The 26,352-nt window shown below is 35.2% G+C and overlaps 1 protein-coding gene across 4 annotated transcripts; it reads right to left on the bottom strand.

Annotated features, from left to right (window-relative positions):
• Positions 1–4,520: 4,520 nt before the first annotated feature.
• GCA (grancalcin) lies at positions 4,521–24,896 on the bottom strand. Of its 4 annotated transcripts, none has more exons than XM_082841025.1 (8): positions 24,786–24,896; positions 20,537–20,695; positions 15,526–15,595; positions 11,675–11,718; positions 11,251–11,398; positions 7,696–7,809; positions 7,299–7,357; positions 4,521–6,923 (listed from the first exon to the last, which is right to left on the bottom strand). In XM_082841025.1, exons 1-8 carry the CDS (start codon positions 24,810–24,812, stop codon positions 6,882–6,884), a joined length of 663 nt encoding a protein of 220 aa, XP_082697151.1. In that variant the 5' UTR covers positions 24,813–24,896; the 3' UTR covers positions 4,521–6,881. The 4 variants fall into 4 exon arrangements, with proteins under 4 accessions (XP_082697151.1, XP_082697152.1, XP_082697153.1 ...); XM_082841026.1 differs by having other exon boundaries at positions 4,521–6,650; XM_082841027.1 differs by having other exon boundaries at positions 4,521–6,641.
• Between the last annotated feature and the right edge of the window lie 1,456 nt (positions 24,897–26,352).

Below are 26,352 nucleotides of genomic sequence, written 5' to 3'. Positions count from 1 at the left end.
TTCCTCTGCCATAGCACCCCAATATTTGTCAAATATTACATTTGTCCAAGATCCATAAAATTACATTTACATTGCAATTGTTTTCTAGGTATGCAATAGCTCCCCCTTCTCCCTCTCACCTGTTTTCATTTAAAGGTGTTTTTCTTGTGGTTCTCATTAACTTACTATGCAGTGATGTCAACCTTTTAAAAACTAAATGGATTGTGTTTTTAAATGCTTTATAAAGCATTAGGTATTGTGAGTGATCAGTGCCCAAGCTTACAATAATTCATTACATGCTCTTGTAGTACAAATACACTTTAAGAATATGCAATACACAAAAGACATGAATTATTAATAACTATTAATAATTGACAGCATAAAAGAAATTATTACAAGGCTTATGTAAACTATTAAATGGGGGTTGAGAGAGATGTCTAAAATTTATTTAAAACTGACACATTATTACTATGAATAGAATAACACATCTCGAGGAATGCAATGTTAAGAACACAGAACCATAAAACTGACCAATTGCATTGTTCTTCCAATCATAATCCAACTTTTAAGTGAGAATACCAAGAATTAATACAGAAATGCTCCCAATAAAATATTTTTATTTTGAGAAGTGGCAATATTAACATGGTTATTCTTGAAAAGCTAGTATCAAAACCCAGATGAATTACTGAATTGCAGTCATGACATCTGTGACTTACATTAATTCATTTATATTTTGAGAGACACAAAATTTAGCACAGCTGTGGTTTTAAAGTACTATATGTTTTACCTATGTTCTTTGTACTTCCACTGTCTGTATATTAATGGTGTTTTTAAGTTGAAAATAATCAAATAATCACAACTGTTAACATTTAAACTGTATTTTTTAATACTGACAATATATTGTTTGAGTATTTGAGAAAATTCCACACAATTCCATCATTCTTATGTTATTCAGGTGTAAAATTCAAAGATCAGTAATCTTATAATTAACTCCTCCAAAGAGCCTCATCAAAATGGCCCTGTAATTACAATAGCACTGAAATAATATGGTACTCTTTTTCCAAATATTAAGGAAATAGGATAAAAATATTGGGGGATCCCTAGTTTTTAATCTCCTAGGCACCTGCCAATTTTAATTAAAGGCATATTACCTATTTTTAGCTGAAATTTGTGTTCTATACTTTTGTTAGGAATATGTATACCAGAATGTTTGCCAGTTAAAAAATAATACATTTCAAACAGTAATGTGTGTAATTACTTGAAAACGTCAGTCATCTGATATAAAGAAGCTCGCTCACATTGGTTAAGTAGTAGTACTTTGGAATGCTTTAAACATAATGAAACAATCTACCAAAACACGTATATTTCCTAGTCTTTATGCACATAGCGTAGCATGAAATCATGATGCTTTTGAAATACTCTGTGCAGAAATATTTATTTTTTAGCAAATATTTTCTTCAAAGATTGGTATGTGATATTGACAGTGTAATCTACTTGCACAACTAGTTTTGCAATAACCTTCCACAAATAACTGTAAATAAGAAAACTGTAAATTTCATGTAAAAATGGTTGCAAATTTTTGGTAGCTAAAAGTGTACAAGTTGTATTGAAAATATAGTATATATACATAATTTAAGAATGAAGCATATAATTTCTGATCTATTTATACATGAAAATTCAAGAATTTGTAAAAGAAATTATTTTGGGGAAAAAGAAAGTAAATCTCATTAGCTACTTAGGATACTTTTATTAGAGAAGCCACCTCTTTCCAACATTTTGCTAGGTACAGTGATAGATACAGGCATGGTGGTGCTGATGTATTTCACAAAATCACATAATTGTAACAGTGCTACAGTTTTACTGAGTTCCACTGAAGCGCTAGTAAGCTGGACTGAGTGGTACAAAGCGTTAAATCTCAAATTAAAGAAACATAAAAACACTGCACTTTTTGCCTCTTGAGAACACAACAGTAACTTACTAAAACATTTATTGTTTGATTATTTAAAATTTCTGATGGCTAATCAGGCTTTAATTTACATGTGAGACAAAGTTTTTCATAATGTATGCTTGATACATATTTTTCATCTAGAATGAAAATACTGGGATATTATTTTCATTTGCCTAAGTTTCATACATTCTTAATTCTTCCCCTGGAATCATTTATCTATTACCTTTTAAAACATCAAACTATCTTCAAAGAAAACTTTTAAATAAAATTGGTTAATCATAATATGGCATGTTTTAAGCTAAGGGCTGTTTAGTCTGTTTAAGGTTGAGAATACCTACCATTCATTTTTAACGTTTAAAAAACCAAAAGAACATTCCCTACTTGATAAATAAAAAATGAAATCAGAGTAGCAGACAGCACTGCATTGATATCTACAAGTGAAGCTGATTAGAAAATAAGAATCAAAGTACGAAAAAGCAAAATATTTAAAAACTTAGTCTCTTGCCTTAAGATAAATTGGGGGTAATGCATTTAGATAGCTTTGGGCAATTAAATATGTATCCACAAGTTCAATTAATCTGAAAATCATTTTTAAATGGCCTATAATTTTCAAAAGAATATGGATCTTTAATTAGTATGTTTCTAGAACATCCATACTAGCAATGTTCAGGTTATCCTTTGCAATTTCAGTAATCATAACAAGATAAAACGTGATTAAATACAGTCAACTAAAATGCAAATGACTATATGTGTATATCTGTAAAGTACATATTCATATTTTTACGCTTATGGGAAAAGGTTGCACCCACACACACACACACACACACACACACACACACACACACAGTATCAGAAGGGGTACTAATTCCTGGCATACTTGTCTCTGAATATAGGTATTAAATGACCTAGACCAATTCTTCTCACTCCCTGTAAGATTTCCAAATTGCCACCATCTCTGATGTTGCAGAAGGGGCACACCTAAAAACGTAAGTAGCACATAGGCAAGGAGCCTACTCATTCCCTCTGTGGCACATCATAGCAGCACAGAAGTGCCACCAAGGTCTACTTACTATATATTCAGATATAGAAGCACATCTGAGCTTTGAATGCTCAAAATGTAATACACAAAGCTGCATATTACCAAGCTACATGGGTAAAACGAATGTTAAGTAATATAAGGCTCTTTACTATATGTTTTTTAAAATAAGTAGAAAAAGACATGGCAAGAAACAAAAACGCAGGTTTCCCAGCATTCAAATAATGAGCTGATAGTGAGACAGAGAAATTTTTCATAACTTTCCCAGTTTTCTGGCAAGTAGTTTTGTGCTCAGACTTCTAAGTTACAGGACAATTTGAATTCAATATGGACATATGTGATGTTATGATCTTATTCTAGACTACAAATTATCTGAACAGTAGTCATTTAAAATCCTGCCTGCATTCATCACTATAATAACAGAAGTTCTAAATATTTATTTTTTCTTTGTATCATCTAATATTATTATGAAGTCAAGATATACTCTTAGATGATAACTTAGCATTGTACATTTATTTCAAAATGCTTAATTTGCTATGAAGATGATTTGATTAAGACCAACAAAAATGTGATCTTTTAATACAAGTTTCAAAGTAATCAAACACCCATGGTTGCATTTTAAAGTTTAAAAGAAAAATATGCTAACCTGAAAAATGTATTGAATTTTACTCACTAGATTTAATTTACCAGATTTTGACAAATCTATTCCTATTAATTTCTCAGAAAACTGCTACAAAGAACACATATCATTTATGAGTCTGTCGAACATAAAAGGACAAAGAAAAGCACACTTCTGACAAATAGTATTTCTTTTGTTTGTCGTTTAGTAATGCCATAACAGGTGAACTTGATTTGTATATTTAAAGAAATCATCACAAATTAATTTTTTTATGTTCTTAATTACACAGATTTTAACTACATTGATAAATTTTACTTTCTTCCAGGGTAAATGCCTTTTCTGGAAATAAACATAGCACTTCACATTTTTTTTATTACTTTTTGTTTCTGAATTCATGCTTGATAGACCAATTGAGCGCAGTCCTTGAAATAACATTTAAAGTGGACCAAATTAAGATTCCAATAGTGTTAATCTCCCCTTGATGTAATTTAAAATGTGTAAACTGCCACTCGAAATAGAAGTGTAATTCCTGACATTTAATCATTTGGCAGTCTTTTAGGCATAGGTGAATTACTGCACTGTTATTTGAACTGAAGCATCTCATAATATATATGTAACAGATTTTGTATGATGCAAAACTTTACAGCAAGCTATTTGAATGTTTATTAAAAAAATTCTCAAAATGACATGGAAACATGTTTATTGGATAAATAAAAGCACTTAGACATTAAGAGTGTACATTATTCAATAATTTACATCATCATAAGAAAACTGGGGCATGAGTTAACCAGTACAAACTACCAAACTATATTCATATTCCAGTCATACTCCCTGTAAAACTATTTAATTTTTACCTTAGTAATGGATGTCTGTTTACATTAATTATTTTAAAGCATCAAAAATGTGAATTGCATTTCAGCAAAAAAATCCTAGTAATATATTCTCTAAGGCTAATGTTTATGTAATTAGCTATCTAATGTAAAGTGCAAAAGAACTGTCTGACAACTGGGGTGGATTGGCATGGAACATTAGTTTTGCTAAGAGGAAGGGTTCTGTGGTTAAAAAAAAAAAAAAAGTTTGGAAAAAACTGGGTCAAATAAAATTAAATGAGATTTTCTGTCCCTTAGGCTTTTTTAAGCTCCCTGAGGAAGGTGAGACTTTCCCAAATACGTTTGGTCATGGAAACTCCTTCTTCACAGACCTCCTATGACCAAAAGTCATAGGAACACCTTTGGAAAAGGATGACTTAGAGAATTGTGTGAAGAAGTTCTAACACAAAGTGTCATTTGGCAAAACTTATATGAGTCATGTCAAGCCATTTTAAAAGTTTTACCTCAACTATGAGCATCCAAATAAGGAAAATTATAAATGACCTCAGAATAGGACAGTAACAACCACCTGTATAAATCGGATGTTAAGATTCCATGCTACTGAGTCATAGTATCACCCTTATTCAACATGAATGATATAGTGTGTTTACATTAGCTTTTTCCTACAACACTTCTAATTAGAATTCGATATCTTTTATGACTCAGTTAACATGCTCTCACATTATCAAATATATGTTCATGAAAAACAAATTAACAGCCAGAGGACAAAATTACATGGATTATTTATTCACACATTTTTATAAAGCTGACCAAATAAATTCGACAGCTAATTATATAAAATTATCAATATCAACATGAATATACATTACTTCCTTTCTAGGATTTTTTTAAAGTGAAAGTTTATAAAAGGTTTTTGTTCAAGATACTACCATTCATCCTCCATTTTTAATGAAAAATTTTTAAATGAAAAACTATTAATTGGTCACGAGCCATATTAAGATTATGCCATTTGCACCGTTAAGCTGGAAGATAGTCAGTTAAAGTGTAAGAAAAAATATGTGGTTTATTACAACTTCATTAAGAAAGACTTTGGGGTGTTTGCCCAGAAAGGGACTGGATTAACTGCAGCAGCTTATACCAGGAATCTTAAATGCTAAGGACCTGGTGACTCCACTTTGCAATTTTTGTTAGTAACACCACTCAAAAATGCTTCCATGATGCCTACCATGCTTAGGACCCACATTACACCTAGTGGTAAAGACTTACTGGTTTACTAATGCCAAAATCACTGGCTAATGTTGTCAAGAAAGTCAAACTTATAATTTCTGAACATTTAAACAAAGTGGTAGATTACTGGAGTTTTTTAAACTTTCTAAACAGTTAACAGCATTATGTATAAACAATTTAGTTTAAAAGGACAAATTTAAATATTGACATTTCATTAAAAATACGTCATTTCCAGAAAATCTAGATTTAGAAAAAGATGTCATTTTAGGTTACCTATAAAGCACAGAGAAAAAAGTTATGTTTATTAAGAATTTTTTTCCACAGGAGACAATAAAACATATTGAAGAAAAATATATACTGCAAAAAATTTAAAAAGGAAAAACAATGCCTCCTGTAGTTTTATTTCACCATAGTTTAATTTATGGTTCACCTAAGGTGATTTAAGATAAAATTTTAGGAAGTACAATTTTCTTCTTCACAGGCAAAGACTCATGAGTTTCTGTTCTCTGATTATGTGATCAAAGAACAAACCCTATTACAAAGATGGCGCAAAATCTAGGCTTCCCCTTCTGGCTCACCCTCAAATACCAACAACTACAAACAAAATTTCCAAGTATAATTTATAACCTTCAGGTAAGTATAAATTAGTTTTATCTAGGCTTTCATCATTTGGCTTCTTATATAATCTATCTTGTAAGTAAGAAAGAAAATTAAAACTAAGAGTTATTTATATCACTTAATCATATACCAATATTTATTATGCAGATATCCCTAAAGTTATAAATTTATATAAATATTACAAATACAAAAACATCTCTTTTACTGCTTTGCATGGTGAGCTAAAGTAAAAACACATAGAAAGAGAAGAGACTTAACAGACAGGAACATGGAAAAGCCCCAAAAGCTTTAATTCAAAGTAGTTCAGTTCATTTCTTCCAAGCAGAGAAATTCACAGTATTTCTTCAGCCTTCAAATTCTAGACTATCAAATTGCCATAGTGCCCTGCAAAAACTAATACATAAGCAAAATCACCAGCTGGTAACAACAAAATGGTTTTGGTTTTGATTAATTATATTCTACAGAAGCATTTTCACAAGAGGAGAAATTTTGAGTTTCTAAGGCTTGTAACTCAAACCAGTATTATACTAGTAGGGTAAAGTTGACCCTATAATTCCTACATAACAAAAATAAAACAAAACCTTGAAACACTAAAGAACATGTGAAATATAACCTCTCCTTCAGTTAAAAACAAAACAAACTTGGAATCAGGTTAATAGCAACCATCTGAAATGAGAAATGAACAGTTCCATTACCTATCATAGATGAAAATTTCCTCTCTCTCTTAGAAGAAAGATCATCACAAGTAAATTACTCTTTATAAAAGCAATGGTAGTTTTGCCCTTAAAAATGATTTGGAACATAAACTGCCAAAAGTCTGTCATAAAATTTAAAAGTATTTTTATGTTTACTATAAAGTCAAATTGGTATTTCTACCACGATTGAATCTTACATTTGCGTTAAGCTGAAAAACATAAACAATATGGTCTCTAAAATATATTATTTCCAGTACTGAAACCAGAGATCACTTAAATTTTTTGACAACTGTAAACATATACAGAACACAGAATAAATATCAAAAGTGTAATACAGGATACTTACATCTTCATATATGAAACTCACAACCCCTTGTCGCAAGTGGTCTCTTCTCCTAAAGAAATCTTTAAACAAAAAAATTACTTTTTCTGTTATAATTTAAAATCTATAGTTTTAAATACTTGGTGTCCCCAGGTACTAAAAAATGAATAATTTTATACTCAAGTAAATCTTAAGTGATTTTATGTCCCAGGCAACTGAGATATGAAGAAAACTTTCCAAAACTGAGCTATAACAATTTTTCACTATTTATAATCCTAAATTTTTAAAGCCTTAAAGCTCTGATTAGATTTAATAGTGAATAAAGGGGGAAAATACATAATACCATCAACTTGCTGAAGAAAGTGAGGGACACCATTCAAGAAAAAAGCTACATGATACTGTACCCATAAATGGTCCATACCTGTCAATGCTCGAAGCTTCACACAGCAAGCGACATAATCATCAAAGAAAATTCTGCCATTCTTGCTATAACGTTTAACAATAGCAGTTAATGTTTGAGGACTCAACCTATAACCTAGAAGAAGGGATGCTAGATTAAAACTGCCAAAACTAAACATCAAAAGAACACAACAAACAATGCATTCTTGTTAATAAAGTCATAAAACAAATTAACATTCAAAATTCATTACATAAAAATATACATTAGAAACAAAACACATTCCAATTGAAATTGATCAAAGGTTTCATTACTAATAGTGAGGTGGTACATAATTCTCACAATTCTAGCTTTGTAAAAAAGTGATAGCTAGGAAAAAGAAAATAATTATCTTTTTGTGTTTTTAAAATATATTTTGATTTTGAAATAAGGTCTAGTGTATGTCACAGGTTTTTTTAATGCATCAATATTTCAACTCTGTAATTTTATAGTTCTTTAAAGAATATCAGAGCTCTGGGTGTTTCTGGGAGGACTGGAGGTAGCTGTCCAGTTTTCCCAGCACCACTTATTAAAGAGGCTGTCTTTTCTCCATTGTATGTTCTTGCCTCCTGTGTCATAAATTAGGTGACCATGTGTGTGGATTTATCTCTGGGCTTTCTATCCTGTACCATTGAACTATATTTCTGTTTTTGTGCCAGTACCATACTGTCTTGATTACTGTAGCTTTGTAGTATAGTTTAAAGTCAGGGAGCCTGATTCCTCCAGCTCCATTTTTCTTTGCCAAGATTGCTTTGGCTATTCGGGGCCTTTTGTGTTTCCATACAAATTGTAAAATTTTTTGTTCTAATTCTGTGAAGAATGCCATTGGCAATTTGATAGGGACTGCATTGAATCTGTAGATTGCTTTGGAATGGCAATCATCAAAAAATCTACAAACAATAAATGCTGGAGAGGGTGTGGTGAAAAGGGAACCCTCTTGCACTGTTGGTGGTAATGTAAATTGATACAGCCACTATGGAGAACAGTATGGAGATTCACTAAAAAACTAAAAACCCAGCAATCCCACTACTATACCCTGAGAAAACCATAACTCAAAGGACACATGTACCCCAATATGCATTGCAGCACTATTTACAATAGTCAGGATGTGTAAACAACCTAAACGTCCAACGATAGATGACTGGATACAGAAAATGTGGTACATATATACAATGGAATATTACTCAGCCATAAAAAGGAATGATACCCCAGTGTTCACTGCAGCACTATTTACGATAGCCATGTCATGTAAGCAGCCTAATTGTCCATCAACAGATGAATGGATACAGAAAATGTGGTATATATACACAATGGAATATTACTCAGCCATAAAAGGGAATGAAATTGAGGGCTTCCCTGATGGTGCAGTGGTTAAGAATCTGCCTGCCAGTGCAGGGGACACAGGTTCGAGCCCTGGTCCAGGAAGATCTCACATGTCACAGAGCAACTAAGCCTGTGCGCCACAACTACTGAGCCTGCGCTCTAGAGCCCGCGAGCCACAACTACTGAAGCCCACATGCCTAGAGCCCGTGCTCCACAACAAGGGAAGCCACCACAATGAGAAGCTTGCACACTGCAATGAAGAGCACCCCCGCTCGCTGCAACTAGAGAAAGCCCGTGCACAGCAACAAAGACCCAACACAGCCATAAATAAATAAATAAATAAAACAAATCTATTAAAAAAAAGAAAATCAAAGCAAAGGTTATTAGTGATCTTTGCTATCATTCAAACCTATATTTCCCATTGACTATATTGCTTACAAGTGTCTTTTATAGTCAAAGAAAATTTGAGAATCAACATGGTTACTCAGAGGGGGGAGAAATAGGAAAATGTTATTCCATTTTGTCCTATAACCCTTATTCTGTTTCTTCACAGATTTTTCATCTTAACCACAGTCTTCTTACTATTTCCTTGGTTCTTTATTGTCTAGCCCAGTGGACTCCAAAAGTTTTTGAATGTGTACTTCTATGAGTAAAAAGTTTTGGATCACTCACTCCCATTATATGTGTATTCATTTAGTTTTAAATTCTATACATGAATTACTATTTGATTATTTACATTTTAAAGTATATATAAAACTAAAATTTAAAAAGAATGGAATAAAAGTAATTAAAAATATAAATTAATATATTCCACTTGTTGCACCCCTAGAGATTGTCTTATGTATTTAATGAATGTGTACACTTTACTGTGAAGAATGCTGGCCTAGAATTATTGTCTTTATATATTAATGGATTAGTAGATTTAGACAAAAGACATTAATCTAGTCAAAGGGAAAAATAATAAAAACAAATGCAACAGAAGATAATTCTATGCATAGCTATAATGAAATACAATCCAGGAAACTTGCTAAAAGTAAATGAAAGGTATAAATTAATAGAAGTCATATATGCAAACTAATGTAATTATATGCAAATAAGCCCTGAGCTTTCTATTAGAGAATTATGATCTGGATGTGGGACTGATAAAATTCATAAGATTTTCCATAGCATTCTCAGCAAAAATAATTTGAATATCTTAAAATATATCTGAAGACCTTAAATTTGAAAAATACAGAATACCTCTTTGTTACACTCAACTGCCTATGTGAACTCTTCGGTGGTTTTCTTTTTTGCAATTGGTTATATTAATTTTCCAACACTGTGCTGAATTAAGAACCAAGTTTAATTCATTAGGAATTAAGACTATAGTTGAACTATACATGTTTATATGGCCAGGACTGTCCCTAAAATGACCATCTATTAAAACATCTATTGATACAACGAAACTAATCATGGCTTTGACTTTAAATTGGAATTTGAGGTAATTTGCACTTGGTTCAGATTTCTGAAAGTTAAATAAAATCTTTCAAAAAGTGAGTTCTGTTACAAAAGAATTTTGTTTAAAAATGAGTGTAAATAAAATCACGAAAGTAAATACAATTAAGAAAACTACTTAAAATTGCATTAACTGTAAACAAGTTAAACACCATTTATATTATCACTTTTTGAAAGAAAATAGACTGAGAACCTCAGCTTATCAGAGATATGCTAAAAATAAATTTACAGTCTTTTAAGATATTCTAAAATGTAGACTTCCCATTTTGAGGTCTTCCGGTGTCTGCTGTGTGTTCTACACTACATAAAAAAAAGAAGAAAAACCAAAAACAGGTTTTACTGCTAGAAAGCTAGACTATGTATGGAGACCTGTAATTGAGATAAGGCTTTCCTGTCAAATTAGAGATCTTACCAAGTTACAAAAGAGTACAATATAAATGGTAAGTGAGTACAAACAATTAGAATAAATTTAAGTATACTCAACAAAGGAAATTCAGAAATTGTTTTATCAACCAGAGTGTATGAAAGATCATCTTTGGAAAACTCAGAAATAAAATGGTTTTGTTGAAGGTCTTAAATCAGAATGTATCTATAACCTTGAAATCAAATTGGACAACAGCTGGTGAAATAATATACCCTTTTATTACTTAGCAAATTTAAACAATTAATATTCATCTGAACAAAGATGACCTGGATCTACTCTAAAGAATTTAATATTCTTACCCATAGCAGCAATGGCTTGATTCAATTCATGACGCTCTACTGTGCCACTTCCGTCTTTATCAACAGTTATGAAATTTTGCTTCCAGGCATTAAGAGCTGCCCAAAGTTCTTTGAATTCATTAAATCCCATTTTTCCTGTGTAATCTCTCTGATAGTTTTATTAACAAAAATAAATTTTGATACCAAAGAATCTACCCGGACCCCAAACTCCAAATAATTGACTAAAATATTGTTAAGTTCACTTCTGCAAGAGTTAGCCAAATTTAGCATATAAATAGATTTCTGTGTAAAAATGGAAAAGAATGGAATTCAAACAGGATGTTACAAAGTATTGTTAAACTCTCTAGTTTACTATGATCATTTATATCTAACAATTGCCTTAATATTCTATATTCCAATATTTTCTATTTTTAGTCAAGGATACATCCAACATGGCAATCATAATTCTGCAGGTTTCCAAACTGAAGGCTATAAAACATATTTATTATTTGAATTAAATTCTGCCCGATTTTATTTATATAAAATTACAACAATTTCTGTTTTCAAAACAAAACATTTACACATTGCCAAACATACACAATCACCCAATGAACAAACTTTGAATGTTAGGCATGCATAGTAAAAAAAAAAAAAAAAAAAAAGAGACTAAAATAAAAGTTACTACCTTCATACTACTCACATCTAGTTAAGGGGATTTGGGTAATTAAATAAGCAATTATAAAATACTGAAACAAGTGAAAAGGAGGGCTTCAGTCTTCCTAACACAAATGCCAAGTCAGGTTTAAGTAGAAGTTGTCATACGCTGAGATCACATAACTTGAAAGTGTTAGAGATTTGGTTAAAGCTTGGGGTATATGGGAAGGAGAGGCATATGCATATAATGACTTCAGAAAGCCAGATGAGGACCAGGTCACGAAAGTCTTGAATGCCACCCTAAAGTTTTAGACCAATGGAAGTTACTAAAGGATTTTAAGGAACAGAGGGGCAATTCTAAAATTTCCATTTCAGAAACAGTAATTGACAAAGAACATACTAGAGAGTAAAGTAAGTTGGATCTGGATGTAGGTAAACCATCTGGTAGTTTACTGCCATCAACCAAGTAAGAAAAAGATGAGCTTCAGAACTGAAAGCAACTGTTTTTTCTCGGGGGAGGGGAAAAGAAAGGAAGACGAAATAAAGATAACAAGATAGTTTGCTATCTTAAAATCAGGGGTTATTAGAAATATTAACACTTTCATATTTAAAGAACTATAACTGAGGACTCACTAGGCAGAATTTAATTTTTCTAAACCTTATCACAATTACATTCAACTAGCATGCTGATTTATCTCAAGACTAATTACACATAGTGCTGATAAAGGAGATATGTCAGTACAGTCAAGTTTACAAAGTTCTTACTAGTAGCTCATTAAAATAAATGAATGAATAAATAAAAATGCTTAAAATTATTTTACTTTATGCTATTTAATAAAATATTTTGAAATTTTTATAAAGAAAAAAACTATTTCAGCTAAATTTTAGACCCATTAAAGAAAATTATAAAACAATCCAAAAGTTAAAAGAGCTTTCTTTGAATGTTTCATATGGTGTCAATGTTAGAATAGGTGGTTACAGTATTTTCAGACTGACAATTCAACTGACAGTGAATAGCATTTACTATGAGTCAGGTAGTGTGTGTTTTGTGATTTCACATAAACATGCCAAACCTATCCTAGCCCCAATTTTACAAATAAAGCAACTGTGGTCCAGAAAGATAAAGTTTCCCACGTTCACTAGCTAACAGGTGGACGAGTCAGGATTGGAGCCCAGTGCTCCTTCATTCAAAAACTACTCAGGCAAGGAGGGGGAGAAATCTCTGGAATGGCATTCCATCATTTTGTCAAGTAAATGACATCTGTTTTGCCTTAAAGTTAACATGGCACACATTCATTAAGTGGGCGAATCTGAATAGATGATAATAAATGACAAAAATTGAGTCATCAAATAAGCAGACCTTCAATCAATCTCAAAATAGGACCAAGTATATGTAAGATTAAATATCTCTGACGAAGAATGGAGGGAGAGAATTTTTAGGAAAGTTGACAGATTTTCCCTTTCTTCCCACACCCCATTAGAATGGACAGAATTAAACTGAATTTCTAAAAGTTGTAATCCTTTAGAGAAGAAGAGAATGAGAGAGAAAACAAAGGAATAAAATTTTGCAAGTTGGAAACGTAGGTGGACCTAAGTTGACAACCTAGATCTGAGAAAGTGGCTTCCTGAACTTGCAATAAGACAACCTGAGAAGCAGCCTGGTTATCCTGGAGGAGACTCCAAACGTTTAAGGACTGGCAGTACTTCTGAAATTGGGTGTGAATGTAGAGACAAAAACCGAAGGACTGATTGAATGTCTATCTAAGGAGCCTTTAGAGCCCCAAATCCCCTCCTTGCTTCAGCTACATGGATGGCTACTCCCACGCCGGTAGACATCTGGGGTTTTATTCTCTGGAGAGGGCTGTGCACTGCAGGAAACCAGGCACAGCTGAGGACAGGACTATCTACTAAAACAAGGAAATTCAATGACAATTTACAAAAGACTGAGAACCCTGATGAGTCCTCCCTCCTCCGCTCCAGACAGAAGATCAACTGGACAACCAGCCCCAAAGAAATCCCGAAAGATCCTCATACCCAGTGCTGGAGGACACACTGCCCAGCCAAACCACCAGACTCTGAAGTCTACAGTCAACACCCAGCCTGGCTCTCAGGGCTTCTAACTGGCATTTTAGTTAAATATGAGCAAGCTAGGATCATCAGACACCTGAGAAAAGCACCTAACATGAAAGACAGCCAAACAAACAACGTGGGAAAAAAAACTGGAGGAAGTAGGTTATGTAGGAAGCAAAAAGCTTAAAAAAAATACATTAACAATCTCAGAGATAAGGGAAGACATCGCATTCATGAAAAAAGAACAAAGGCTCTTGGATTTTAAAAACATGATAGGAGAAATGAAAGACTCAATGGAAGGTTTCGAAAATAAAGCTGAGTGATCGCTTCAGCAGTACATATACTAAAATTGGAACAATACAGAAAGTAGCATGGCCCTTGCACAAGGATGACACGCAAGTTTGTTCTGTGAAGCGTCCCATAGTTAAAAAAGAAAAAGAAAATAAAGTTGAGGAAATTTCCCCAAAAGTAGAGGAAAATAAGAGGTAGGAGAGAAAAGGTAAGAAAAGCGACCCAGTCCAAAGACACATTCCAGAAAGAGAAAATGGAGAAAACAGCGCTGAACTAATGCAAATGAGTCTCCAGATTAGGAGTGCCCACTGCATTCCCCACACAACCAGGCACAGCACTGTGACATTTCAGACTAGGGACAAAGAGAAGGTCTCACAAGCCTCCACACAGTAATAATAAACGACATACAGGCAGGAAACAAAAAGATAAAGCAACAATGGAAGCTGGAAATAAAATGGAGCAATACCTTTAAAATTCTAAGTCAAAATGATTTGTAATCTGGAGTTCTATACCTGGCCAATCACTTAATTCTGAGGATAGAATGAAAGCATTTTCAGAGAAAGTCTCAAAAAATTTACCTCCCATGCACTTTTATTAAGAAGCTAATTCAATATATTTTATCAAATTTAAAATGACAACAAGGGATGGAATGAAGGGGAGATCCAACTCAAGAGAGAGAAGAAAGGGCTCCAGGAGTGCAAGCATGACAGCTATGCACAGAAAACAAAGCACAACAGAAAGCTCCTGGATGAAGATTAATTTCAGAAAAAGCAAAAAGTTACATTAAAAGAAAAAGTAATCATATATTATTACAAGACTCAGGAATAGCATTTAGATAGTAACAATAAGGTAAATATTGATTAGTGAGCTAATGAAAATTACTTAACAGCAGATGGATGAGGGAGCTCCTGTGTAGAGTACAGGGACACAGGTGAGAGGGTTACATCCTCATCACCCACGGCAGGACATAATAATTGATGATCATTAAAAGTGAAAATCCATAGTGATAAAGGCATGCTATTTTGAGATATGGAGGCAAATTTCAAAAGAATTAGCTGAAGAACTTTAAAGAGATTTTCTCTGCGAGTGGTTAACATTGGGGAGGGAGGAATGCATGCTGAACAGTATTTTCATAACAAGCTTTGCAGAATTATTTGGTTCTTTGAACTATGTGCATGTATATGTGATAAAAAATTTTTTTAATATTTTCAGTATGGAAACAAAATAGTTAGAAAATGAATTTCCTAGTCCAATTTTAACAGAGAAAAAAAAAGATCTCACGAGAAAAAGTTCCACTAATTCCAGACTGTGTTAAACATTTCTGAAGTTCTTCAGCATCCACTTCACCATCCTGTTACAAAATAATTATAACCTGATTAATAAAATCAGCTGTATAAAAGCATACTAAAATGCTAACTAACTCTTCTAGGCCGATCAATAAATATGCAATCTTCAAAATACTACTCTATTATCAACTACAAAATTATAGAGATAATTATTGACGGCAAAGGCACATTAGAGAACATCACACAACATGAATACTTTTTTCACAATCAAATTTTATTCTATTAAATTATTCAGGTATTTCAAATATAAGTTATATTCTCTACTTCTGAAAAATAGCATAATCACTCTGTCCTATAATAGTGCAAAGTAATACCTTGTGAGAATCATTATACCTCTACTTAAAATAGTTAGAAAAATGCCTAAAATGCATTCAGAGAAGTCTCAAACACTTTCCTTTCATGCCCATTTTGAGAGGAGATTATTTCTAAAGGATACTGGATCTTTAACTGGGAAGAGAAAATATCTTTTTCCTCCACAGCATTAACCTCAGCAAAGTTTTAGAGTCCCCTCTGATTTTTTGTCCAAATATTCTTGTTTGACCTTCTTATGGGAAAAAAATTTTTTTTATCACAAGTAACCACAATGGAAGTGAAACAGGTTGAATACTCTCATTATGTTTCAGTACCTCATCCTATTTTCTACAAAAATAAAGAGTAATTTACTTGGAAGCATCACATACACTGTCACAAATTCAAAACAACAGCTCTGAGAAAGGATTAAGGAGGCAAATTTAAAACACGTAATTTGTAAGAACCCAAGAAAAAAACAAAACTTTTACAAACTACTTCTAAGAAGTATTATAGACACTTCTAAGGAGTATTATAAACATTATCAGGCAAGTGAGAGACTAACCTTTAAATATAAGGAAGTTTAAGAAAACTCAGTAGTCACAGTAATGTTTTAATGCGATATTAAAAAAATTAACGCAAAAATTCTGTGAATAAATATCCAGTTTTTAAACAAAGGATCTGACCCTGTGCTTGCATCATTCACTTCATTTGTCTCTTGATTTTGACCCTGTTTAGGTCTATCAAGCCTGTTAGATTTACCTGACGGTTTTACATTTTTAAGATATTAAAGTATGTACTGGTTTATTTATTGTATTTTAGTCTGCTTGTTTCTGGAAAATAAACCCAAGTATTTATTAGAACAACTTAACTCAAGGCAAAGGATTTTATATTTCAGTGAAGTCTGATTCTGGACACAATCTAGGTGGGGAAAATCACAAAACCACTAGGTACGGAAGGGTGACATGGAGAGAGGAAGGGAAACGTGGAAGGGGACAAAAGGTTAGGGGAGGGGTGAGGAGAATAAACAAAAACTTCACTCATTGTAAGTTTAAGGAACCAATATTCCAAAGTATATGGAAAAATCTAATGTTCAGAAAGACAGTCCACAAGAATGAACCATTTCAGAACAAATTCATACAGGATGAAAGAATTTTATAGAGCAATCATTAAAACAAGTATGCTAAGAAAATGCAGAGAAATAAATGAACAGATATGTTCCATTTAGAAAGAATAAGAAATTCATCCATTTAACATATATCTATTGAACAACCTAACACGTTCAAGCACCATTAAATGGACTAAGTACCAAGCCGTGTCCAAAACAAATTCCTCGCCTTCATAGAGGCTACATTTTAGTGGTGGGAGAGAGGCGGTAAAGCAGAAATTACATCTGATGGTAGTAAGTGCTGAGGGAAAAAATACAGCAGAGTAAAGGTGCTAAGAAGGAGTGTTGTGGAGTACGGCGAGGAGGCCAATGGTATTTTACATAGATGGTAAAGCAGAGCTTTTTGGTAAAGCAGGCGAATTTTGAGAGAGATTTGAAGAAAGTGAAGGAGCGAGCTATGCAGACATCTGAGGGAGAGTGCTCCAGGCCCGAGTTGTCCAAAACAGAAGCCACTAGCCCCACATTCCACCGAGCACTTAAATGTGCCTAGTCTGAACAGAGATGTTCTCTTAGTGTAAAATACACACCAGATTTCCAAGACTTAGTAACCACGACATAGAGTAAAATATCTTATTAATAAGTTTTACATGATTACATGTTGAAATGTTAATCTTTTTTGATACACTGGGTTAGATAAAATATTCTATTAAAATTAATTTCACCTATTTCTTTTTACTCCTTAAAATGCACTACTTGGAGGCTTGAGAACTACACATGTGGCTTGCGTTTGTGGCTCACACTCTATTTAATTTCGACAGTGCAGTTCTAGGCAAAGAGAACAAGTATAAGGGTCGGAGGATGTTCTTGGTGTTGCTATCATCGTCACTCACTCACCTTGAGCACGCCTCTCCCTGTACCGTTATCATTTCCCACAGGTCTATCTCCCTGACTAGACAGAGATCGTCTAGGTCAGTATCTGAGTTTCATTTACCTTTCATCCCCAGACCCTAGCCCAGTATCTAGTACAAAGCAAGTTAGCTGTTTGGTAGAATGTAGATAATTCCTTTGGTTCTTCACTAAACTGTAGTCATTTCTGACAGTTTGTAGCCATATTCATTTACTATTTCAAAAGGTTGAAACTATTACAATTTCTCATTCAAGTATGGATTAAATTTAAAAGTCTAAAACCTAATTAACGAATGAAATTCTATTTTGCATGTGTTTTTATAGAATTTTGGAGTTTTTCTAATAACCTGAATAGCTTTGCTGAAAGTTATTTATCACCATCAGAAAGCGTTATCCTGGTACACTACTTCATACTCGTATTTCATACATTTTATAAAAACATGTTATCTTAATTAACTAACAAGCAGTGTCTTCCTAAATTATAAGGAGAAAATCCAAGTGATCATTTTGGATCTTTACAGGCAGTTTGAGCTGAGGATTGTGATCAACTATCTAAACCCTCAACTAAATTACCTATCATTAGGGGTAGAAAACTGCATTTTCTAATTAAATATTAAGAGCTTTAGATAGATAATTAACAAAAAATCAATTGCCCTTGGTTAGGTTAACTGATAGGCAGCAAGATTTTGAAATGATATTCAAGTTCAAGTCCTATTTGTTAGGCTAATCAATCTTAATCTCTACTTACTCATCTATAATAAAAGAGCACATCCATCTGACCTACCTCACAGAGCTGCTGTGTGGAAAAATGCAAGCAGTGTGCACATTAAAGTTGAAGTTGTTGGTATTATCAAGATACTTCTGTGTGTATACGTGTGTGTGCCTGTGTGTATTTATGAACGTACTAACCAGAATTTCCCTGAATCAACTGATGATTGAATCATTACTGTTAGGAAAACATCCTCCTATAAAAAGGGACACTGCAGAAACTTTCAATTGGACATTTCTCAGAGTATCTTTAATTACGAGGCCTATCAAAAAAGAATATAGCTGCAGAGGTGAGTTTGGTAACTAGGTTCTAGGATCATAATGTATAAATCTGATACTACACTTGAACCCTTAAAGCCAGACAAAATTCATCATATAAGAGAACTGTCTAAATATTTAGATGAAAAATTGAAAATGAGATAGTTTATGCATCCATTCAATGACTAATATAATCCTAGTGCCTCCTGGGTAAGAGACAATATCACAAGGGCCACGTCCTTATGGAATTTAATTATTCAAAAGCACAAGACTGAAAAATTTAAGGAAAGTATCAAATAGTACAATCATAGCAAATTATTGTTGACAACTGTTACAATGAAATAGTTCTTAAGTCAAAAAAAGTCTCTAAATATATATGTCTGGTTCTTACGTTTTAAGTTGTAATTTTATAAAATGGATTTATTATATAGTCAGCTATAGATAACATACTTATTCCCAGTATTATACTTAAGAGTTCCTTGCAGATAAGAGTGGCATAATGCAACAGTTAGGATTGCATTTAACTACAAAACAATTAGAAAATGTTATAAAAGGGGCTTAAACAAATCAATGTTTATTGTTTTTATACAAGAAGTCTGGGGCTATGCAGAACAAGACTCTGTGGCAACTTAATGAGGCCATCAATCTCTTTGCATGTTTCCACATTCCCCATCCATAGGCCTTTATCTCAAGCTTGTTGCCTCAAGATCACAATGTGGCTGCATCACCTCCATACTGCAAGTCCCCTTTCCAGGCAGTAGGATGAAGGCAGAGAAAGGGCCAACACTAGTTCCAGGAAAGCTTTCCTCATTTGGAAAAGGAAAGCATCCCAAAGAAATTACACCTACATCTCAATGGCCAGTCTTATGGCACATGGTTACCTTTATAGAAAGGTGTCTGAGATGGTATTAGGGCTTTCCAACCGCTACCACATGTGAAAAGGGAAAAGGAGGTTTTGAATGGAATTCGGGTAGCCAAAACAAAGTGTCTGCCACATGTAATAATTCTGTGCATATCCTCTATTTCTAGAAAGGCATATGGGACCTAGTGAACATTTAAGTGATTGAATAATGAATGGAAAATGTTATCAAACTTCTATGAAATTCTATGCACTCAATAAATCATTCTTGACCACTATAAAAGAAAAGAGACATGGACTGTGACTGAGACCCAAGTATGAATCTCTGTCTCTGCTCATTAGTCTGGTATCTGTCCCTTCGTTCTGCCTTGTTTCCTTTATCTTTTCCTGATTTGCTTTACCATCATCAAGCTCTCCCGGAAACATCCACAATTTACAAGTCTCCTTTGTGATGCTCTGCCCCAGCTTCCTCAAGGAGGTTTACATACAGATCTCTTTTTCCCAGATCCTATCTGGCTCAGTCTCCACGCACCACCCTGGTTACTCCTAACGTGTCAGACATCAAACTAACAGACTTTTTAATGAGATAATTATGACTACCCTCATCTCTGATCTCAAGAAGAAAATGAGTCTAGATAAGTTTAAAATGCAAGTTTCATATACATTTAAAATGACACACTAAATAAAAGAGCTGACATTTGTTTTAAGTTGTAATCAGTTTTTAAAACTGATATTTGTGCTATATATTTAGGATTTTACCTGGTCAGCAACAGCAGTGAAGTATGTCCACATGGGGTCTCCCGCTGAGGAATAACTGTCCGGATAAGCTGGGTATGCAGGGTATCCACCAGGGAGCACAGCTGGCCCGGTTCCTGGCATTGGCTGTCCCATTTGCATCTGATTGCTAAAATTTCCAAGCTATAAGAGTGAAAAAGGAGAAGGTTATTAATACAAATATTACCTATTATCCACTGAAGTTGGTTTAAAAGAAAATACTTATGAGAAGTCCATTGAAAAGCAAAACTCGAGTTACTGAAAGCTCCCAAATTATCACAAAAGCTGTTAGCTACAAACTGCGAGATGCCCTGCATTACTTAATTCAGCTCATCAACAAATGTTATCCAACATGTTTTAAAGTGTTAAAGAAAAAAGAAGTCTCTAGCCTCTAAGAATGAGGCACACTTTAAAAAAGTAAAAACTACAAGAAGCAAAAAGTAAAAAATACAAGAAAATTTCACCTAGAGTAAAACTAAGAAGTAGTATACCTAAAGACACATACATAGAATACATGGTAAATACAATACAACAAAACTGTGAATGAATCATGGGAAGATGCATAGGGTTGAAACATCCCCTCCACTAGAAAATATTTATTTTTTAAAAAGCAAGATATCAATGAACAGAACAATAAAGTGATAATTCCAACAATAGTCCTCTTCAAAACTGATAAGAATAACAACAACGAGAATACCAACAATAATAATACTCAGCTAATGTTTATTGAGAGCTTTTTATATTGCAGGTACTGTTCTAACTACTTTCCATCTACCATGTGATTTGATTTCCCAACAACTCAGTGAGATATGAAAGTACTATCCTTTTTTCAGTTGACGACGTGAAACTTCAAGAGGTTTCCTGAATTAGTTAAGGTCAAATGGCTAGTAAGAAATAGATCATGATTCAAATATAAAGCTGACCCCAGAGACTCCATACTGTTTGTTTCCTGCTATGGCTCTGGTTACTGTCTTCTTTTCACTTTGGAACTTGGTATACATTTTTTTATATCTTAGAGAGATATTTTGCTCACTGTTTTTAATGAGTCTGGAGGATGAATAAGTATCAAGATTGTTCATTATTCCATTTGGAACAAAAATCTTGATCTGCATCTTTGAAGAATAAGCAGAGATTGATGGGCAAAAAGAGAAAAGAATTCTAAGAGGGGGAAAAAGGCAAAAGGTAGGAGCCTTTAGTGGCAGTCTGAAAAGCTGCAGCATGGGATATGGTAAAGGCAAAAGGTATGCAGAAACTATGGGAGCTCCAGGACATGTGTTCAAGGATCAAAAACTAGATTATGAAGCAATGAAGTATAAGAAAGGGAACAATAAACATTAAAACAATATAATGAATTTGAAAAAAAAGTAACTGTTTAAAAGTTATTCTTTGAAAAGAGACAGACTGTCAAAGGACAGGCCAGTTTCTGGAATAAAAAAGAGAAGTGTATATAACCACAAAGAGAATTCAAATTAAAAATACATATTAACAAATGCTTATGAATACCTCTTTACCAATACATTTGAAAATGTAGGGGCTTCCCTCGTGGCGCAGTGGTTAAGAATCCGCCTGCCAATGCAAGGGCCATGGGTTCGAGCCCTGGTCCGGGAAGATCCCACATGCCGCAGAGCAACTAAGCCCGTGTGTCACAACTACTGAGCCTGCACTCTAGAGTCTGCGAGCCACGAGCCACAACTACTGAAGCCCGCGTGCCTAGAGCCCATGCTCTACAACAAGAGAAGCCACTGCAGTGAGAAGCCCACGCACGCAATGAAGAGTAGCCCCAGCTCTCCCCAACTAGAAAAAGCCCGCGCGCAGCAATGAAGACCCAACATAGCCAAAAATAAAATAAATAAATAAAATAAAGTTTAAAAATTAAAAAAAAAATGTAAATGAAATGGGCCTTCTAAAAGTATCTAAATTCTATAAATTACAAATATTGATTCAAGGGAAAAAAACTTCCTATTTCTAATAAGGGTAACTAGGATAAGATCAATCTTCACACACAAAAAAAAAATTTTCATAAAATATTATTTTTTAATATTAAAGGAAAAAGGTAAAATTTCCTCACTCATACGGGGAAACTTCCAGGCCAATACTGGGGGACAAGTCTAGACCCAGAGGTAAAAGGATTAGCGAAATTCCCAAAGCAGCTTTTGCTCTGAGGCAAAAAACAAACACCTAGACTTTGGTTCCAAGGCCTGCCTCTAAGGACGTGGAGGGCAATCAAGGCCTGGGGCATATCCAAGAAATTAAGGCTTACTGGAGACCCTCACACCTTAAGCTTCACAGAAGGAAAACTGAAAAAACTTTTTTCTAAGAAGAGAGGCCAAACTAAATATAAGCCTATTAGCGAAAAGCTCATGTTGAGGTGGTGCCAGGAGACTGGCTATAGACCCTCTACTGTGGCATCTCCATGTGTGCCTGGAGGGTTCAGCATACTTGTTTTTTAATCAAAGTCAGGCAAGCAGTATTATATGAAGAACCTGGCCTTAGGAATAACCTTCTATCTACCTTTCCTTCCTGTCTCGCAATATTAACTTCTCCAAAATCCAAAAATGTCAGAGCCTGGTGGAGGCCAGATTAAAGATGGTTGCAAATTCTTTGCAACCTTTCCCCTGCAAAGGCAAAGACTTTCTCTACTCCCTTGAATCTGGGCTGGGCCTGTTTCAGCTTTATCTGGTAGAAACTGCACCACATGCATTCCAGGCTTAAGACTTTAAGAGGACACACAGCTTTCGTTTCTCTCTTAGAACATGGCCAGCATGAAGAAGCTCAAGACCCATGTGGAAGGGCCCACATGGAGGGAAACTCAGACCCCTAGCCTACAAAGTAAACCCTGAAGAGTAGTTTATAATAAATTCATATTTCAAGTTGTCTTCCCAATAGTTTCAAATGAATCAAAACTGACCATTAGGTCATCATTGTCATGACCTGGTAATGCGACTGAAGAAAACCTTGGACTTGTGTCAGCAATGTCATTTTCATGTAGTTTTGCACACTTTTGAATCTTTAGTATTCTCTTTGATCCCTAGTTTCGTCCCAGAAATTTTCAACTACTTGTCCATTTTGTGAGGGTTACTTTGGATAAACTAGATCATATAATCTGTAACCCTGGAGAATTCTGCACATATAAACTGTGTAATAAGTCACAACAGGCTGCATAGAACTCCACTTCATACCTCAGGATACCAGCTGTACCTTATGTCAGTGTTCTTCAAACATTTGCTTCCCTATCCCTAAAACAATGTTGAAAAGTTATATACTTTTCCCCACAGTTTATGTTGACATTTGACGTTCTTAAGTCAAATGTATTAGGCATTAAGCAATGCCTAATACACTGTAAAGCTTGACATTCACAAATGATGTCTTACATCATTCTTTGGAAAGTATCCGTTGCTATCTACATACTATAATGACCTGATACTTGCTTCTACCCATTTTTTTTTTTAAGAGAAATGAAAAGGCTCTTCTGGAACACTCAGAAATTTTACCTTTTTCCTTTTATTCTTGGAACTTATTTTTTATTCTATTTCTTCCTCATCTGTATAAGCTTTCTATGCTTAAAATGTATCATTATGCTTGAAAATACTGATCACACTATAACACTTACCTAAAATAAAAATATGTATGTAAACTGAAATTTTAAATTTTATTTCCTGTTACCATAATGGATACTACAGTCACAACTCCCAACTCCCAAAAGTGATGCAGGATAAACGGTTACGTAAGAAAGTATAATCTTCTCCACCTCCCCACTCCCCCATCCCCGCCCCCAAATTCTAGAAGAACACTGTCCTTGGTAGAATAGTAAACATTAGGAGACATTTAGCATACCTTAATTTATTCATAAGCAACATAGAGAACAGAAAAGAAGTGGTCAAAAAAATCAGGAAAAGGATGTCTAGCAAAACCGGGGAGGAGGGGGTTAGGAGGATTGGACGGAGGGCGGACCACAAAAGATGACTGGAACAAGAAAAAGGATGCTTTGTTCCTCCATTCCAGGGAAGAAATTTCTAAAAACACTCCACACCCTTGGCTCCACAAGGACTCGTCTAAGGGTTCCTCAGGGACCAGAACACCTGCGGCTCCCCGCTCGGCCCCAGCCCCGGCTTCCTACACAGCGCGAAGTCCCGGCGCCGCCGAGTACCAGAGGCGGGCGAAGTTAGCAGGCACCGCCCGCCGGAGCGCCACACCCCGCGGAGACAGAGGCCGCGCTGAAGCGGCCAGGACTCACCCCTCCTCCGTATCGCGGGTAGGCCATGACAATCTTGCGAACGTCAACCGTCACCCTCCGAGTCAGCGTCCGCCAGGCTGGGAGAAAAGCGGAGGTACGGCTGCAGGTGAAGGTGAGGTTGACGGACTCGCCGGCCGCGCCGTTCACTTCCTCGAGACCAACCCCCCCGGAGTCCAGCTCTGCCCTACTCAGCTCGGATTGGCTGAGACCGGCCCTTCGGAGCCTATAGTACCTAAGCCCGCCCCTTCCCCGAGGCTAGTCCCATCCATCTCGTCTCTGATTGGCTTCACGCGGCCAGCCTTTTCCTACTCCTCTTTTATTGACTCGCTCGGGTCTTGCGCTCTCTCCTCGCTAAACCGAGAACCCTTTGCAACAGTAACTTCCAACCTCTTTGGAAAGGCTCTGTAGGTCGGTTTCTTTTCTCCTTAGAAACCCAGACCAGCAAGTGCATGACTTCTTTTAACCTCCACTCTTTTGAAGCTGGGCTACCGAATACTTATCTATGAATTTCAAAACTTGAAGAGTTACTTACATCCATTTTTCCGTAGCGTTGATGTCACATCATCAAAACTATGAAACCTTGACCTCTACTCCAAAGGTAGTGCTTCTGAGCTAAAACTCTCTTACCAAGTTTTACCAAAAGGTTATTATAGTTTGTTAGATAAATGGTGACCAGAAGTTGCCAGATTTAGCAAATAAAAATACAGGATGTCCAGTTAAAATTTTTTTTTTTTTTTTTTTGCGGTACGCGGGCCTCTCACTGCTGTGGCCTTTCCCGCCGCGGAGCACAGGCTCCGGACGCGCAGGCCCAGCGGCCATGGCTCACGCACCCAGAAACTCCGCGGCATGTGGGATCCTCCCGGATCGGGGCACGAACCCGTGTCCCCTGCATCGGCAGGCGGACTCTCAACCACTGCGCCACCAGGGAAGCCCTAGTTAAATTTTATTCTAAAAAAAAATGAAATTTTTAAAATATGAGTATGTCCCAAACATTGCATGGATCATACTTATACCAAAAAAATTATTCGCTGTTTACATGCTGATAATATACAAGGCATCCTATATATTATCTGGCAACCCGACAAATGACTCAACATTTGGGCAAACTCTTTAAGTTGTGCCTCCTAATTATATCTGTAAGGTCGGATCTTAACAAACGGCACCGCAAAACAGAGGAAAGCTTCAAGTGAGCTTTATTAGGGAGCGCTCACGGGCGAGGTTCACTGGTCGGAGAGAAAGGGGCCAGAGAAGTCGCACCCGGGCGAGGGTTGGGCAAGATTTTATAGGGGAAGAAGGGAAAGGGGTGTGGTGAATCTGGGAGGGCGCAGAGTATTCCTTATTTGGTGGTCTTTTTGGGTATCCTGGGGGACCGTTAGTCCCGCCCCTCGAAAGGCGGGAAGGCTGGGCTGGGTTCAAAGTCCCCAGGTCAGTTCCTGGAACTGGGTGGTCCGGAATGTATCCAGGGCAGTTTGTGGAACTGGGTGGTCCGGAGAATTTATGTCTGATGCAATCTGTGAACCTGATTGCGTTCCCCTGCCTCGGGCCAGTTGGCCTTATAATATCCACC

The sequence above is a fragment of the Leucopleurus acutus genome, assembly GCF_964270905.1.
Source record: "Leucopleurus acutus genome assembly, chromosome: 6".
Classification (NCBI taxonomy): domain Eukaryota; kingdom Metazoa; phylum Chordata; class Mammalia; order Artiodactyla; family Delphinidae; genus Leucopleurus; species Leucopleurus acutus.
The sequence above is the reverse complement of the archived record's forward strand: the minus strand, read 5'-3'. Positions and strand labels throughout refer to the sequence as shown.